Source organism: Equus asinus, chromosome 4 (genome assembly GCF_041296235.1).
Source record: "Equus asinus isolate D_3611 breed Donkey chromosome 4, EquAss-T2T_v2, whole genome shotgun sequence".
NCBI classification, from domain to species: Eukaryota; Metazoa; Chordata; class Mammalia; order Perissodactyla; family Equidae; genus Equus; species Equus asinus.
The window spans coordinates 109,401,571-109,419,969 of record NC_091793.1 but is presented as its reverse complement, the minus strand read 5'-3'; the positions used below and the strand labels follow the sequence as shown (position 1 = coordinate 109,419,969).

General features: G+C 37.0%; 1 protein-coding gene across 7 annotated transcripts in view; it reads right to left on the bottom strand.

Moving 5' to 3' along the window:
* Positions 1 to 18,399, bottom strand: part of UBR3 (ubiquitin protein ligase E3 component n-recognin 3) — a 229,898-nt gene that overhangs the window by 143,396 nt on the left and 68,103 nt on the right. For all 7 annotated transcript variants that reach the window (XR_011502861.1, XM_070508074.1, XM_070508076.1 and 4 more), the window contains exons 9-16: positions 17,741 to 17,920; positions 16,758 to 16,891; positions 6,152 to 6,238; positions 2,708 to 2,773; positions 2,522 to 2,611; positions 1,254 to 1,382; positions 553 to 605; positions 318 to 451 (exon numbers count right to left, since the gene is read on the bottom strand). Coding sequence is in view for 6 of the 7 variants with exons in the window: in XM_070508074.1 (XP_070364175.1) it covers positions 318 to 451; positions 553 to 605; positions 1,254 to 1,382; positions 2,522 to 2,611; positions 2,708 to 2,773; positions 6,152 to 6,238; positions 16,758 to 16,891; positions 17,741 to 17,920 (873 nt within the window). In the remaining variant the exon portion in view is untranslated. The remainder of the gene's footprint in view (positions 1 to 317; positions 452 to 552; positions 606 to 1,253; positions 1,383 to 2,521; positions 2,612 to 2,707; positions 2,774 to 6,151; positions 6,239 to 16,757; positions 16,892 to 17,740; positions 17,921 to 18,399) is intronic.

Below are 18,399 nucleotides of genomic sequence, written 5' to 3'. Positions count from 1 at the left end.
GAAACAACTTACCACATATTTTATTCAGCTGTTTTACCAAAAATGAGATGCTTCAAAAATTAAAGAGCAAAGAATGCAAAGCCCCAAATATAAATGTAGTTTAACAATCCTGCTGTTTGTAGTTCCCTTAAGTAAAGGGTTTTTTTAAAGATATTCTAAAAGGAGTGTCAACTGTACAACACATCAAGAGCTTGAAACAATGTTTAAATATATCCACATCCTTTCCTTTTTTCCATAAGCCAGTTACTACCACAGGGAGAGGGGAGAAAAAGGAGGAGGATAGTTAACACCCAAGTATTAGGATTAGTGTTTTTTACCTAAATGTAAACGAAGACTCAAAAGAATCACAAGAAATGTAAGAGCGCCTTCTAACATCGATCTCTCATGCTCTGCATCAAGTACTGTGTTTTGATGTTGTGAAGCCATTGTCAACAAATCCACTACCTTAAATCTATGATAAGAAATATTTGAGACAAATTTTTTAAAGTTAAAACAAAATTAACTTAAATGGCAATTACTTCCTAATACCTGTCTTAATAAAATTATGCTTACCTTTCAAAGACAGATGAAATAAAATAATCTGGGTCAAGTCTAGAAGCACAAACCTTAAAAAAAAGCAAACCAAAAAAACACCAAATTTTACTTCTCAATACTCAGGTTTACTTCTTGTATTAATCATGTTATTTATTTTCTGTATCTTATAATGTTTTGACATCTCGGAGGGCCTTACAGACCTGGGCAGAGACTATCCCTCTCAGAGCTAGCTAATTCCTAAGGATAATAAACAACTTACTTGGGTGCAAGCCTCTTACAAACAAGTCAATCACCTACTTTAACTAATTCTCACACACCAAGCCAATATTCCCCCTGCCCTAAATCAACCCAGGGCCAGGTACCAGATCGCTGGGGACAGCTCCTATGCCCCCAAAGCCCACCAGAATTATTCAAAGGAGCCAGTCCTAAACTATTTCCCCTGCTCTGCCTTGCCTTTCCTATGGAAACCCCAATAAAGGTCCTGCTCTAGGCTTTCCCTTCTCTCCTGCTTCTGCCTCCTTACCAAAGTCTAATGCTTCCCCTATGGTCCTGTGTGACATGGCATGCCCCCTTCTCTTGGGAATTATAAGTAATAAATTCTTCTTTCAATAGCATTGACCTCTCTGGGTCATCATTTAGGCACTTCTATAAATTAAAATCCCAGAGGTACAAATGAGACACTTCTACAGTATAACTTCTGCATTATCAAGTTGGCTCACCTGTAACAGGTAAATGTCAGGATCAATCATGGAATTACAGAAATGAGACTGAACATAGGTCATGGCCTGTCCTTTGATTTGCAGACCGTTTCTTACCCACATGTTGCTGTGGATTTCAGCAAGACTTGCCTAGTAAAATAAAAATTAAGTGACTTGGACAAAGAAGTCATCTAAATGCAATCTTCATAAAATCATGTTATACTGAACAATCATTTCAAAATATTTTACAACTTAATCATAGAATAAGCCTGACAATCTGCCCGATGTTAAAGATAGTCAATTCAAATACATAATTTTACATTTTAAAATGATGATTATGCTTTATATAGTCTCTTCTTTTGGAGTTTATACACGGGTTAGTTTTCCATGATGACTCGATTATATTTATAATAATTTTCATTGAAATCTTTCTTGAGGAATCGCTGACCCATAATTAATTCTTTCCTCCTCAAGAAAAACCATCCATAATGCTTAAGGAAACACAGGAATAAGCATAAAACAAAGCTACTTGTTCAAAGCAATGAATATAATCTAAATCTTTAATTCACCCTAACTGAACCTTCAGTTTAAACTAGTCATTTTCCAAATAACTGGCAGGTAAGAGAGGGTCAGAGTAGAATAAGTCTTACTATATTAAGATTTAATTCTTCAATGTATTTATGTCCTGTATCAACCAAAACTAAGCACAGTCATAAAACTTCATCTCTTACTTGTTCCTAATCCCCAGAGTTGAAGTTCAATAATGATTAACAAATCTAAAATCACCAGGAAAAAGACATTGAAGTGCAAGCCCCTCTAATGTACACTAACAGGTTGGCCCACAAAATCACAGTTTTGGAACTGAACAAAACCACAATGTGGTTAGTGTGCAGGCTAATTCTTCTCTCTCTTCTCTTCTCTCATTTCACAGATGGAGAACTGAGAATCAAGCAGGTGAATTACCCCAAGCAACACAGATAATAAAATAGTGGTAGCATCAAGGCTAGAATCTGATGGGTCTCCTGACTCCCAAAACAGTGCTGTAGTATGTTAAAACTCCCCTATAAACAAATATAGTGAAAAGAATTCCTGGGGAAGTTACAACTAAATGTAAGTCTCACAGAACAAAAAATACCTAAATGTAATCTGGCAAAAATATAAGAACTAAGTTTAAAAATAAGCAATTTTTCAAACATTTTGGCTATAATAACAATAATAAAGGCATACAAATAAAGAACATCTCAAACAAGGAATTCAATTCAAAATTTTTTAAAAGCCTGAATACATACTTGAATTTGGAGTGGGTGAATCATTAGCTTCATTAACATTTCCTGATCTGGTAAGACAGAATCCAAATCTAGTTCTTGACATTTCACAGCCTAAAAATTATGACCAAAAAAGTTACTTATTCTATACTTATTTCCCAATAATCAAAAAAAAAAAAAAACCCCAGAATTGTTTAGTGATAGTCTTACCTTACTCAAAAACATAGCATAGTAACGATGTAGTGGCAGGTGAAAAGTGACTTGGTTAGGTGCTGGCTGGAATGAAAAAACAAAATCCACAAGTCAAAATATTTTACAGAAATTCAAAGAAAGTTTTAGAACGCTAAAACCACACTTTGACCTTGATTTATTTCTATATTTATCAAAACTTAAAATTTTAGAAGATATAACTTAAGAAAATCACTGTAGATAAAATTATTCCATTTTAAGCACCTAAATGCAAGTTCGTTGAAGACAGAAATAGTATACCACTCAACTTTGAATCCTCTGAAGCATCTAGCACAGAACAAAGGATGGAATAGAATTCCCCTCACAGTAAGCCAACTGGGAATCTTCAAATGCATGCACACCAAACATGAGAATAGTAATAACAGCAATACTCACAGCTAATATTCATTGGGCACTTAGTATGTGCAACTCACGATGTTAAGCACTTTATTCACATTACTTCATTTAATCCTCACAAGAACCCTACAGAGTAGGAACTATTAATATTCCTTTTTATAAATAGGGAAATTCAAGCTTAGAAAACTTAAGTGACTTTCTAACGTTGACAAGTAGTGAACTGAGGAGCTAGTCTGGACTCTACTGTTATATTCAGGGTGATAAGAGGCTCTGACTACAGCCCTAAGCTGAAGTACAGGTGTAGGGTTATTAACTGGCCTAATTTCAATAGTGTTGCATCTCAGGGAATAGGGAGGTCCAGAGAGAGGGAGAGAGACAGGGAAATGGCTGGTTGGTTGAGCAGTCAGAATGCACACAACATTTATTGATGAAGTTCGATATCCTATATGGGTGTAGTCTGTGGCACCCCAGAACAATTACAACAGTAACATCAAAGATCACTGATCACACATCACCATAAGAGATATAATAATAATGAAAAAGTTTAAAGTAATCTGAGAATTACCAAAGTGTGACTGAGACACAAAGTGAACAAAAGCTGTTAGAAAAATGGCGCCAACAGACTTGCTCAACACAGGGTTGCCAAAAACCTTCAATCTGTAAAAAACACAATATCTGTAAAGTGCAATAAAGCGAACCACAATAAAATGAGTGAGATATGCCTGTATAGTATATGTCAAGGACCTTAGCACCCTTGTGAAGGTTATTAGAAAAAAAATTGTCCAAGATCATATAGCTAGTTGGTTCGTAAAAGAGCCACAATTTACACTCAGGTCTGACTGACTCTAAAGCTCTTTCCACTGTCAAGAGGCAGTGTAGTTGAAATGCTACAGATAAGGAGCTGAGAGACGTGGGACCCAGAACTACCAGTAATCTGCTATATAACTATAGTCAAGTCATTTAATATCTCTGCATCTCCATTTTACATCTACAAAAAAGGGGAGATAATAACATCTTCTCTACTTCACAGGGTTGTTTTGAGGAACAAATATGTCAAAGCACTTTAAGAAACAAAGTACTTTTAAACACCATAGAAAACATACCATATTGCTTGATTCCTTAAGTTCTATATTTATTTTCTTTTCTATTAAAAAACCTATTTAAATTCTTTACAACATTCCATATCGTCCTAAGATATTTCTGTGTGAAAAACAAAGGTACTATTTCCTTGAGTTCAGCTGCTCTGTATAATATATATGATTCTAACTGTCCTTAACTCCACCCCTGAGTTCAACCATGGATTAATTTCATGCCAAACACTTACGGCACAACCTTCTGTGTGTAATAATAATTTTCCCCTACTTCAGCCTTTCTGTTAACTTAGTGATGCTACCATTTCAACAACAATTCCTCAAGTTTTAAATACAAATGAGAACTGGATCGAAGAGAAGCTCCAGCTGAAGCTGCAGAGGAGGGACTAATCCTAGACGTGGTGAAGAAGGAGGAAAGCAGGTTGAAAGTAGGATAGAGCTCTGGGAAGGCTGGAGAATGTTTTCTCTGAAGACTGCCTCATCACCATTTAAATAAACAAAGTTTAAGCTTAAAGACCAACATTTAGACAAGATAAGAATCACGATGATTTGATAAAGGTAGAATCAGAATCCAAATGGACAAAATAGCCAGATTAAAGGCTTAAAGCAGACACAAATGTTGAAGGACAGGTGATCAGGGATGGAACATAAATTAGTTTAAGGAATGAAAGATTAGAATTAAAGATAGCAGGGGGCTCCTCTCTTCATGAACAATTCAGAGCTAAAGCCATGGTGGGGGCGGGGGGAGGTGCGGAGTAAGGGAAGAAATAGAGCAAAATAGGCATCTACAGGTGAGAAGCCCAAAAAGGGATGTCAGAGACCAGGGTGAGGAAGGCAACAGTGTGCAGGGGGTGGTATGAAATGCCGGTGGTTTTTCAGGGTGAAAAGAGTATCTACACAGAAAGGGGTGTGTGGCTTAACAAAGGGGGGTGTGGCCTGGCATAGGGAGTCAGATCTGAGCAGAGCCAAAATGGCATCCACACAGCAGGGCAGCCCAGCATAGTATGTCAGAGCCAATCAGGATGAGGAGGGTATCCATGTGGGGGCTGACCTGGGATGAGGAGTTAGTCTGACAAAGGTAAAGAGGCCAATGACAGAGGGAGCCAGCCTGGAACAGGAAATCAAAATTTAAGCAAGAAGAGGAGATTAGCCACATGTGCAAAGGACCCAACATGGGGCATCAGAGCCAAGGCAGGATGAGGAGGGCATCTAGAAAGAGGTAGGTAGCATCAAGTTAACAGCTTAACTCTCAAATGATTTAAGAAAAGAAAGTTCTTTGCACTCTACTTCCAACTTTTCAGTAAGTTCGTGAATGTATCAAAATTTTAAAAAAAAGAAAGAAAGAAAAGTCCTCCCCCCTCCCCGCAAAAAGACAGCAGAGGTTCCATCTGTCCAGGGTTCAGAAATCAGATGGGGGCCTACAGCTGTCTGAAACATGCTCTTCCTTCTGCATATGGAATATTTTGACCCCAATTCATAAGATGAATAAAAGGGGCTTCAGATAGGAAACTTGGCTGACAAATTAAAAGCAAGCCCTTGTTTAATTCATACAGAGCATGTTCGGTGCCAATGCTTCTCAGCTCATTATTATTACCAACTACCTTTGTTCAAGCCTATAAGAGAACATTGACCAATTAATAAAGTTATGATAGTCTTTCCATTAAACTCCTCTATCTATTCACATTTGCACTGTCACTTTTACCTCTTCAGATGAAACTTAATTTTCACTCCTGAGACATACTGACACATATAAATTTAATAATAGAAAAAGAAATTATGCCATTCCCTAGGAAATAAACAAATATGATAAGTGCACTGTAGAATTTCCTAAATGTCAAAGAATTGGTCTCCCACTTCTCCTTTTTAAAGTCTAATGATATTATGTTCATTCTGACTTCTTTCCCTTATCCCATGAAACGATACAGATTATTTTCAATGCTTTTCTTAAATGCTTTACATACATCAAAAATAAACATACCTCATCTACGAAGTTAATAGCATCAAACCAGTCTTGAAGAGCTTCAAGGCAATATCTAACAACATTTCGGGTATATTCTTGAGTCTCCTAAAAGAATAAGTTTTATAAATTTTACAGTATATAAATATGTATATTTCCAACCTCAAATTATATTTAATACATAGAAATAAGTTATATGCATTGTATATATACTGGTAAAATACATATATATTTTCAAAATAACCATATTGCCATTTTAAAAAATCATCCCTTCACAAATAGTAACAAAGAGTGACAACTATGAAAATTAAAGAACACAATATGCTACCATTTATTCAATATATTCCTGAAAATGAATTAAAGCTGAAATAGATTTGAGATGTAAAGGGAGTTCCATTTCAAGAGATCTCAAAAATATTTAAGTTCCCTAATGTTACTGACTATTGGGTACAGTTTCTTTTGGGATGATGACAAAGTTCTGGAAATGGATAGCAGTAATGGTTGGACAACACTGAGAATCAACTTAATGTCATGAATTGCACCCCTAAAAATGGTTGAAATGGGAAGAGTGACATCAGCATCATGGCAGAGTGAGCTCTCTCTGTAAACTCTCCCCTCTAAGATATAATGAAAAGGACATTCATATTCCAACAGAGGACAACCAGACAACACAAAAGATGTCTGAGAGACCCATACAGCCATACGTCAGAAGGTGGTGGTGCTGGAGCACCCCCCCCAACCCCGAGGAAGTGGAACAAGGTAAGAGAAAGCTTCTCTTCCTCCCCAGAGGGCAGCAACCCAGGGATAGCACATGGATACTGAGAGGAAAGGGGGGAGGGAGCAGGAGCCCTCTGCAGGAACACCATAGCTCACCTAGGTTGCTCACAGCCCAGTAGAACGCCCCACACAGAGGTGACTAGCTATTGCAGGGGTGTCTTCATCAAGCCAATACTCCAGGATAGCAAGGGTAGAGCAAGAAGCCCCCGAGATCCCACAGGAAAGAGAAAGTGCACCTCCCCCTGCCCAGCATGGGGGAGCTGTCCCGCAGAGTGCAGCAGGGTCAGAATATGCAGCTCTTGACCCCCACCCAGTGGCGACAGGTGGAAGTGGTGATCAAATACCATCACAATTTGGGAGCACAAACCCACGCCGTCTAGCAGAATGAAAAATATATTAAATCTCCAGACCAGAAGGAAAATGACAAGTATCCAGAAATCAATCCTGAAGACACAGAAATCTATAACCTAAATGAAAGAGAATTTAAAATAGCTATCATTAAAAAACTCAACGAGTTAAGAGAATGCAGATAGTTCAATGAATTCAGGAGCTATGTCACAAAAGAGACTGAAACTATAAAGAAGAACCAATGAGAAATATCAGAAATGAAAAACACAATGGATAAGATAAAAAGAACATGGATTCCCTGAAAAAACAGAGCTGATATCATGGAGGAATGAATCAGCAACATCGAGGACAGAAATATAGAAATGCGTCAGATGGACGAGGAGAGGAAAGGGAACTAAGACTAAAAAGAAATGAAAAGGGGCCAGCTCCATGGCTGAGCAGTTAAGTTCACACACTCTGCTTCAGCAGCCCAGGGTTTCACTGGTTCAGATCTTGGGCAGACATGGCACCACTCATCAGGCCATGATGAGGTGAAGCCCCACATGCCACAACTAGAAGGACTCACAACTAAAATATACACCTGTGTACTGGGGTATTTGGGGAGAAAAAAGCAGAAAAAAAAAAGATTGGCAACAGTTGTTAGCTCAGGTGCCAATCTTTTAAAAATAAAAAAAAGGAATAAAGAAGTCTCCGAGAAATATCCAACTCAATTAGGAAATGCAACATAAGGATTATAGGCATTCCAGAGGGAGAAGAGAAGGAAAATGGAGCAGAAAGCTTGTTCAAAGAAATAATAGCAGAGAATTTTCCAAATCTGGAGAAGGAGATGGAAATCCATATGAAAGAAGCCAACAGAGTCCTAATATATCAATGTAAAATGACCTACTGCAAGGCATATAGTAGTGAAGCTGGCAAAAGTCAATGACAAAGGAAAAATACTAAGGGCAGCAAGGCAGAAGAAAATAACCTACAAAGGAACCCCAATAGGCTTTCAGCAATTTCTCAGCAGAAATCTTACAGGCTAGGAGAGACTGGAATGACATTCAAATCTTTGAAAGACAAAAACTTTCAGCCAAGAATATTCTATCCAGCAAAAATATACTTCAGATAAGATGGAGAAATAAAACTTTCCCAGATAAACAAAAGCTAAGGGAATTCATTGCCACAAGACACCCTCTACAAGAAATCCTCAAGAAGGCCCTCATACCTGAAAAAAAAGAATAAAGAGGTTACAAAGGCCAGAGTAAGGAGATAAATAGGTGGACAAAATCAGAAAATTGTAGCTATCAGAACAAGTTAGCAAATACTCAAGTAGAACATTAAAGATAAAGGGAAGGAAAACACCAAAAATAAAGATAATCTTGTCATTTTAACCACAAACTCAAAACACAAGATGGAATAAGATGTGAGAAAAACAACTCAGGAGGGGAAGAGGCAGGGGACTGAATCAACTTAGTCCAGGGAAATAAGAGACCATCAGAAAATGAACTATCTCATCTATGAGATTTTGCATACAAACCTCTTGGTAACCACTAAACAAAAAAGCATAACAGAGACACAAATAATAAATAAGGAGAAAAATATGAAAATCAGCACAAAAAAACTACCTAACAGAATTGGTAGTCCAAAACATACAGGATGAAAGAGAAAGGAAATGTAGGAGAACCAGAAAACAAGTGAAAAAATGGCAGCATTAAGCCCTCATATATCAATAATCACTCTAAATGTAAATGGATTGAATTCTCCAATAAAAAGACACAAGAGTGGTGAGATGCATTAAAGAACAAGATGCAACAATAAGCTGCCCCCAGGAAACACATCTCAGCTCCAACAACAAACACAGGCTCAGAGTGAAGGTTTGGAAGACGATACTCTAAGCTAATGGAAAACAAAAGAAAGCAGATGTCATAATACTTATATCAGACAAAGTAGACTTCAAGATAAGACAGGTAAAGAGAGACAAAGAGGGGCAGTATGTAATGGTCAAAGGGACACTCCACCAAGAAGACATAACACTTACAAACATCTATGCACCCAACATAGGAGCACCAAAATACATAAAGCAACTATTAACAAATCTTAAAGGAGACATTAACAACAAGGCAATAATAGGAGGGGACCTCAGCACTCCACTCACATCAATGGATAGATCATCCAGACAGAAAGTCAATAAAGAGGGTCCAGCCCGGTGGCTGAGTGGTTAAGTTTGTGTGCTCTGCTTCAGCAGCCCAGGGTTTCACTAGTTTAGATCCTGGGTGCGGACCTAGCACCGCTCATCAAGCCAGGCTGAGGCAGCATCCCACACAGTACAACTAGAAGGATCTACAACTAGAATATACAACTATGTACTGGGGGACTTTGGGGAGAAGAAGAAGGAAAACAAAAGGTTGGCAACAGTTGTTAGCACAGGGCCAACCTTTAAAAAAAAAAAAAAACAGAAAGAAAGTCAACAAGGAAACAGTGGAATTAAATGAAAAACTAGACCAGATGAACTTAATAGATAGATATAGAACACTCTATCCAAAAACAGCAGAATACACATTCTTCTCAAGTGTGCATGGAACATTTTCAAGGATAGACCATATGCTGAGAAACAAGGCAAGCCTCAATAAACTTAACAAGATTGAAAATAATAATAAGTATCTTTTCTGACCATAATGCCATGAAACTAGAAATTAATTACAAGAAAAAAGCTAAGAAAGGGACAAAGAGGTGGAGACTAAACAACATGCTACTGACCAACCAATGGATCATTGAAGAAATTAAAGGAGAAATCAAAAAATATCTGGAGACAAATGAAAATGGAAACATACCATACCAACACATATGAGATGCAGCAAAAGTAGTACTAAGAGGGAAATACAGCGCAATACAGGTTCACCTTAACAAACAAGAAATGGTTGAAGTGGTAAATTTTATGTTATGATATTTTGCCACAATAAAAAATAAAAAGAGGGCAGAACATATCAGTACTATAAGAAGCCTGTGAATATCTTAGCTTGCAACAGGATTTACAAGAAGAGAGGTTAAGTGTGTGCCACTCAAAATAAGGGTATTATGAAAGAAAATTTTAATGTTTTATGGAGAAATAGACGGGCAAGTATTAAGTTAAATGGAAAAATAAATCATGATAGCATCTCTTAAAAAAACATGGGCAGGGGGCCGGCCCCGTGGCCAAGTGGTTAAGTTCACATGCTCCGCTTCAGCGGCCAAGGGTTTCGCTGGTTCGGATCCTGGGCACGGACATGGCACCACTCGTTGGGCTGCGTTGAGGTGGCGTCCCACATGCCACAGCTGGAAGGACCCACAACTAAAATATACAACTATGTACTGGGAGGATTTGGGGAGAAGCAGCAGAAAAAAAAAGAAAAAAAAAAAGATTGGCAACAGTTGTTAGCTCAGGTGCCAATCTTTAAAAAAAAAAAGGGCAGGGGCCGGCCCATGGCCGAGTGGTTGAGTTTGTGCACTCCAATTCGGCAGCCCAGGGTTTCACCAGTTCGGATCCTGGGCATGGACATGACACCACTCGTCAGGCCGGACCCAGAACTAAAAATACACAACTATATACTGGGGGGCTTTGGGGAAAAAAAGGAAAAATAAATTCTTTACCCAAAAACAGGGCAAAGGATTTGAAGAGACATTTCTCCAAAGAAAATCTACAAATGGCTAGTAAGCACAAGATGCTCAACACTATCAGTCATTAGAAAAGTGCAAATGAAAGCCACAATGAGATACCATTTCACACCTACTAGGATGGAAACAATTTTAAAAATGTAAAATAAAAAATGTTGGCAAAGATGTGGAGAAATTGGAACTCTCACACATTGCTGGTAAAAATGTAAAACGGTGCAGCCACTTTGAAGACAAACATACAGTCACCATATGACCAAGCAATTCTATCCTCATGTACCCAATAGAATTAAAAACATATGTTCACACAAAAACTTGTATACAAATGTTCACAGGAGCATTATCCATAGTAGCCAAAAAACAGAATCAAATGGACAAGTAAAATGTGGAATATCTATGCAATGGAATACTATTCAGCCATAAAAAGGAATGAAGTACTAATATATGCTGCAACATAGTTGAACCATGAAAACATTATGCTAAGTGAAAGAAACCAGACACAAAAGACCAGGTATTTTATGATTCCATTTATATGAAATGTCCAGATTAGCTAAATTCATAGAGACAGAAGGGAAATCAGCAGTTTCCAGGGGACAAGAAGAGGCTGGAATTGGGAGGTATAAGGTTTCTTTAGGAGGTGACGGAAATGTTGTGGAATTAGTGGTAATGGTTGCACAACTTTGTGAATATACTATAAACTACTGAATTGTACACTTTAAAATGGTTAAAATGGTGAATTTTACATTATGTGAATTTTATTTCAATAAAAAAAGTTTTTAAAAAAAGACATTTGGGGACATCATGTATAATAAAAGGGTAGGTACCATCAAAGTCCAACAGATTAAACTCTTCAACTACATATATAAATTACTCTGCGCCTTTAAAGAAAGCTACAGGTCTCACATTCATTGCTGACTTCTCCTTCACCCAGCTCAGTCTCCATGTCCTATTCTTTCTCGTTATCATGTAGGTTCACTCCTAGTTCTGCTACCATCCAAACTAAATATTACTTATCTAGTTCCCTTGCCAACAGTCTCATCCTGTTTTAATCTATCCTATGAGAGTTATCTTTACAAAAATATTATTTTGCACATTCTGTCCCCTATCTCTTACTAAAAAAAATTTAATCGCACTTATAAGTTCCCATAAATAATGTGTCAGAACCAAGCTAAAGTGGCACATAATTCATGAATAAAGAAACACCTAAAACCAAATCTTCTCCCATTTTATCAAGAGTTTGGGTAAAGGGGTACCATTATACCCTCTCGGCACAAATGTAAACTGATACAACCTTTCTGGAGAACCATCTGAAAAGTAGGCATCCAGAGTTTTTAAAAAGCTGACCAGGTAATTCCATTCCTAAATACAGCATATTAATTATGTTCAGATCATCTCTTTCCCTTCTCTCCACCACCAACACACCCACTCCAAAAAATTCAGTATGTATGCTGACTTAATACTTACTAGTTTTATGACCTTGAGCAAACTACATAATTTTATGAGCCTCAATTTCTCCACGTGTAAAAATGGGCATAATACTACCCACCCCCTAGTACTGTTACGAAGAAGTAAATGAAATAAAGTACGTAAAATGTTCCATGTCATATTCTAGCACTCTGACAAGTGGTTAAGTGCTCCAAAGAGTCATGGTCAGACGCAACTTTCGTCAAGTCTGCAGTAACCTAAAGTTGCCACTAGATGGAGATTTTAGAGCTTATCTGTTCTGTTCAGAAAACAAAAATTAACAAGATTTTAGAAACGTGCCACCCCTTAATCAAATCTATCCAATCTATCACCAATCTAGCATTACTTGTTTAACTAGCCCTTAGAATTTTCCAGAACCAAACAGCATTCAGGGCAATCATACAAAGAAAGCAAGCTGTCAGGTGAAGTTCCCTTTAGTTTTATATTTTATAATTAGAGAACATAAATATAAATAGCTTGTTTTTACTTCAAATAAGCCTTTTTTCTAGTTTAAATTTCTGAAACTGACAACACAGGTGCTAAAAAAGCTCTAGACATTCTTGCTTATTAGATAATGATAGCAAAGTAGCAAAGAGCACTGGTTCTGAAATCAGATGGATTTGTTTCCAAACTCAGCTTCCACTTGTAGGCGTGTGAACTTCAGCAAGTTGTTTAACCTCTGAAAGAAAGGGATGATACTATCTACTTTATAAGAGATGCTATGAGGATGAGATAAGAATATAGTATGAGAACAATGTTTGGCATAGTGCAGGTGCTCATCAAGAGAACGTCTTGTCTTAGAACCAGATGTTCCTTCAACTGAGAAACTACTCTCTGAGGTACCACCAGGACCATATGAGCTTGTTTTCTCTCTGGTTCTCTTCACTTCTTATGGTTACGGGAACCATAACATAGTGCAACCCTAGCCTTCAAAGCTGAAAATTAAACTACTGCCTGGAAACAGTGATTTCTCATTGTCACAGGGATAAACATAAGCCCAGCCTCACAATCCAAATTCATCCTAAACATACTTGTCAGAATAATATTCCTAAAATATTGATCTTTTCATATCAACATCACATCAATCCTCCCTCCTGAATCACTGTCTTCCGTTGGCTTATATGATACCACATTCTTGTTTTCCTCCTCCCTCTTTCTCTGACCTCTAAATGTTAGTTCTTTCTTCAGGGTCCATTTCTCTTCTCTCTCTACTTCACCTCACCACACTGCCATATAGATGGTGATAATACCAACTATATTCCCAAAGGTCTAAAATTTATAACCTTGGTGCAGACTTCTCTTTTGAGCACGAGACTCATCTATCCAATTGCCTATTCACTCTTTCCACTTGGATATTTCACAGGCATATCAAACTTATATCTAAAACTAACTCTGATCTCTCTAAACATGTTTTGCTATCCATCTTTTCCACCTCTGTAAATATTACCTCCATACATAGTTACCCAAAAGTCCTCACTCACTTCTCAATAACACAATCCATCACTAAACCTGTTGATTATTTCCAAAATACATCTTCAATATCCAAAGCGCACCTTGAATGCATCTTTAATTGCACACCTGAATTTCTTATTTAGACTATTGTCACAGCATCTTAATTTTGCTTCTACTCTTAATGCCCCCCAGGCTTCCCTCAATCCAGTCTTTTCAGCAATCAGAATGATCTTTTAAATGTAAATATGAACACATTAAACCCTGCTTAAAAATCTTTACTGCCTTCTCCTTAAAATTAAATCTAAAGCTCATTAACATGATCTATAATGACCTGCATTAATAATCTGATTCCTGTCTCTCTCTCTAACTCCATCTTGTTCCACTCTGTGGCTCCAGCCACAAATTCCTTAAAAGGATCAACCACTTTCCTACTAGAGGTAGTCTATTTCATTCTATCTCCCCTACCAGCACTAACCCCACTTTTATTCTTAACATAGCTGACTCCCTCATATTCTTTCTTCAGAAACACCTTCCCTGATCCTCAAATCTAATCAGTCTCCACACTCATTACTCTCATAGCAACTTGATATTTTCCTATAGAATGCTTACAAAAGCTTACAAAATAAATCTATGTGTTTACTTACTTAATGTCTATCTACCCTATCAGATAGCTCCAAGAGAGCAAGAACCACGTCTATTTGTTTCAACACCAAAAATCCAAGCATCTAGATAGTGTCTGGCATAGAATAGCATTCTATGAATGAACAAACTAACTTCATTTTACATGACAGTTTTTTGGTAAACACTACAGAGAAGACTAAACAAGGTACTATGAAAATACTGAGACTGGAATCATAAATCTGACTGAAAGAACTTAAATGAGTAGATTACATATCAGCTGAGTCTTATGAGCAGAATTTTTGAAGAGCTAGCGCTAATGGTTCTTCACTCTGGTTAGAATCACTGCTGAGGTCCTATTGCACATCAAACAAATCAAAATCTCTGACAGTGGGGCTTAGGCACATATATTTTTAAAGCTTCCCAAATGATCCTCAAGTAAGAGAAGCACTGGACAACACAGAGAGAGAGCATGTGTCAAAAAAGGGATTAGCTTGAACAAAAGCACAGGAACCAAGAAAGGACACTGCATGTTAAGAAATAGTAATCAATCCAATGAAAGCACGGAGGTAGAGAGGATATAGTTCTGAGAGACAAGCTGAGGGCAAATTGTGGAGGATCTTAAATGCCTGTTAGGAAATACAGACATTACCCTGTAGACAGATGAGAACTTGAATGATTTTTAAGAAAAGGAGAGATATGCACAGAGCTTAGAAAAGTAACTTAAGTATTGGGACAGTTTAGAGTAGGAAGAATCTAGAGGCAAGAAAACCAGTTAAGAAATTACCTTAACAACCCAGATTTTTAAAATATAAAGAAATAAATTAAGATAGAGGAAAGAAGTGGAAGGGAGACATTTCTGGAATGGAGGAGGGAATTCATGGTATCTGATTACAGGTTGAACACAGCTAGTATATCAAGGCGAGACGGTTTCTACGTTGAATAATTGCGTCATTTAAGATACCATTAAATGACATAGAGGACACAGTATGGATAGACAACTTTTAAAAGTCAGTTAGGGATCTGATAAAATTCATGTACCTATAAGGAGAGCTGCATGAATAACCAGAGCTGTCAGAAATCTGAACCTGACTAGACTGTAACAAAGTTGTGAGTCATCTGCACTTGGAGAAGGCTGAAGTCATGAGAGAAAATATAAATCTGCTTAAAGGAACACACACATTTAAAGAGTACCTGTAAGAGAGCCTCATAATGACCCTGTGAGGAAGGGCAGGTTTTGCTGTCCCATTTCCATTTTGTTTCCTTTTCTTTTTTAAAAGACAAGGAAAAAGACTGAGAAGTTCAAATAGTTTTAAATGAGTTAACCAAGTCACCTAAGTAGAAAGAGGCAGAGCCAAGACCAGAATCCAGGGCTTCAAGATATTTCCACTACAAATCTTATCCAGCATGCTTATTGGTACAAGCTAGCAGGCTGGGCTGCAAGGGATCCATACAGCAAAATCTTAGTCAAGACTTTAGTTTAGTGGGGTCAGGCGGTTCCATTTTCTTGGACAGTCCAAGGATACCGGAGATCCATCAAACCAATACTTTAAAATGCAAAAGTAAGGGGCCAGCCCTGTGGCGCAGCGGTTAAGTTCGCACGTTCCGCTTCTCGGCAGCCCGGGGTTCGCCGGTTCAGATCCCGAGCGCGGACATGGCACTGCTTGGCACTCCATGCTGTGGGAGGCGTCCCACATATAAAGTAGAGGAAGATGGGCACGCTAACAATGTTAGCTCAGGGCCAGGCTTCCCCAGCATAAAGAGGAAGACAGGCAGTAGTTAGCTCAGGGCTAATCTTCCTCAAAAAAAAAAAAAAATGCGAAAGTAAAATATATATTTGTATAGAAAGACATAAATACACGCAATTACAAGTGAGTATTTTATTATCCAATTATAATAATTTATGTTGCTGCTATGCTACTCTTAGATTCTTTTTATAGATAACTGGAAGTTTTATAAAATGTATACTGATTTTATGCCTGGAATGTTAAAAGTGTAGATTTTATTCAGAACTATCCTCATCCATTGAAAGGCAAGAAGCATTAGGCAACTAACCGATAATGGGTAAAATGAAATAATAAAGATGAATGTGGAGACATATAAAGTTCCAAAGACTATTCATAATAAGGGAAGGCTAGAAAGATCTGATAATATAAATGAATTCCAATCTGCCTAAGAATAATAATTACTGTCTCAGGTCAGCTTTCACAGAGCTGAATTCAGAATCAAATATTGCACACTACTATATGTGAGTAAACAAATGAATGTTTTCACAAATCTTTTTCTTAAATTATTTTAAAGGTAAATATAGAAATTAACAAAAATATTTTTAACATACCCTAACTTTGCAATGTGATAAGAGCCCCCACATTGGCTGTGCACAGGCCTCAAGTTCAGCAGCAAAGGCAGCATAGTAGGTCTGAGACTCAAATTCCACATGCTCATTTAGTTCTCGCTTATTTAAGTTCATACCTTGCAAAAATTAAAATAGACATAAACCTTGTCAAATGCAAGTATTCATATTAAAAGTTAAATAAAATACTCCCAAACACACTGTAATGCACACAAGTGGCAAAAATGACACATTTAGAAATAAGTAAATTATTAAAAATAAAATAGAGGCCAGCCCCATGGCCGAGTGGCTAAGTTCGCACATCCACTTTGGCAGCCCAGGGTTCGCCAGTTCAAATCCTGGGTGCGGACATGGCACTGCTCATCAAGCCATGCTGAGGCAGCGTCCTACATAGCACAACCAGAGGCACTCACAACTAGAATCTACAACTATGTACTGAGGGGCTTTGGGGAGAAGAATGAAAAAAAAAAGATTGGCAACAATTGTTAGCTCAGGTGCCAATCTTTTAAAAATAAATAAATAAAAATAAAACAATCTAGTCCTTTCGAAATTCTTTACAAACTGGAAACACCTGGTGAATTGTCTCTTCCTTATAGAACACAATTGAATATATTAAATAGAAAGTCAAAACTATTTTAACTGGTGCTAGTTGAAATTTTTATGAAAGTGTTATGAATCTCTCTTGGAGAATAGATTAGAAATTTCTAGATTAATGATTTAAAATGCTAAAAAAATTATACTCCTGTTGCCTTTTTAATAGTTTGACATTTTTCATAACTCTCTATGTTTTCATAAATACTTTATAAAACTACGTACAAATATCAATTAATTAAAATGAGACATGTCACACGTAACCTGAACGATGTGCTATTATCTTTTAATTAGTATTTGATAGTTTAACATTAGACATTTTGTAAACTAAAAAAACTAATACTAAAAATGAAACTAAAAAAAAGTAAAATTCTTACCTTGAAAGAAAGATACAAAGTTCATCCACGTAACTAACAAACCATGGTCCTCCAAAAATCTCTTAGCCACACTTTGATGAGAAAGGATATTAATAAAATCACTGACGAGAGGCCAATAAGTGTTATTCTTCAGTAATGCTTCTCCACAGTTCACTACAACATGTAAACTATTTTCTTCATCTAAAACAAATACACACAGCCCCAAAATAAGTAAGCTGAAAAAGAAAACTTTACCAACGATACAGATTATACACTTTGGAATCAGACACACCTAAATTCAAACCCTAGCCTGTCATTTAATACCCATATGGCTTTAGGTGTGTTACTTAGACTCCAAATCAATTTCCCCATCTGTAAAATGGAAAAAGACATATCTTAAGGGAATTAAATGAAACATTCACATAACTCTTAGCACACATTATAGTAATTATTACCACGTCTAACAATATTACATGATATTGAGCTAGCTATATGTTTATAAAACCTTATTAATTGCTTGATTCTAATGACATAATGGAGTATTTTCAGTTCCAATCAATAAAACATTTTTATCCCTAGATTAATCTCATTCTATCCTACCAATCAAATCTGTATGATTTAAGCAATCTATATTTTTAATTGCTTTCTTCTAGTCAAATATGTAAATACAATTTTTTAGC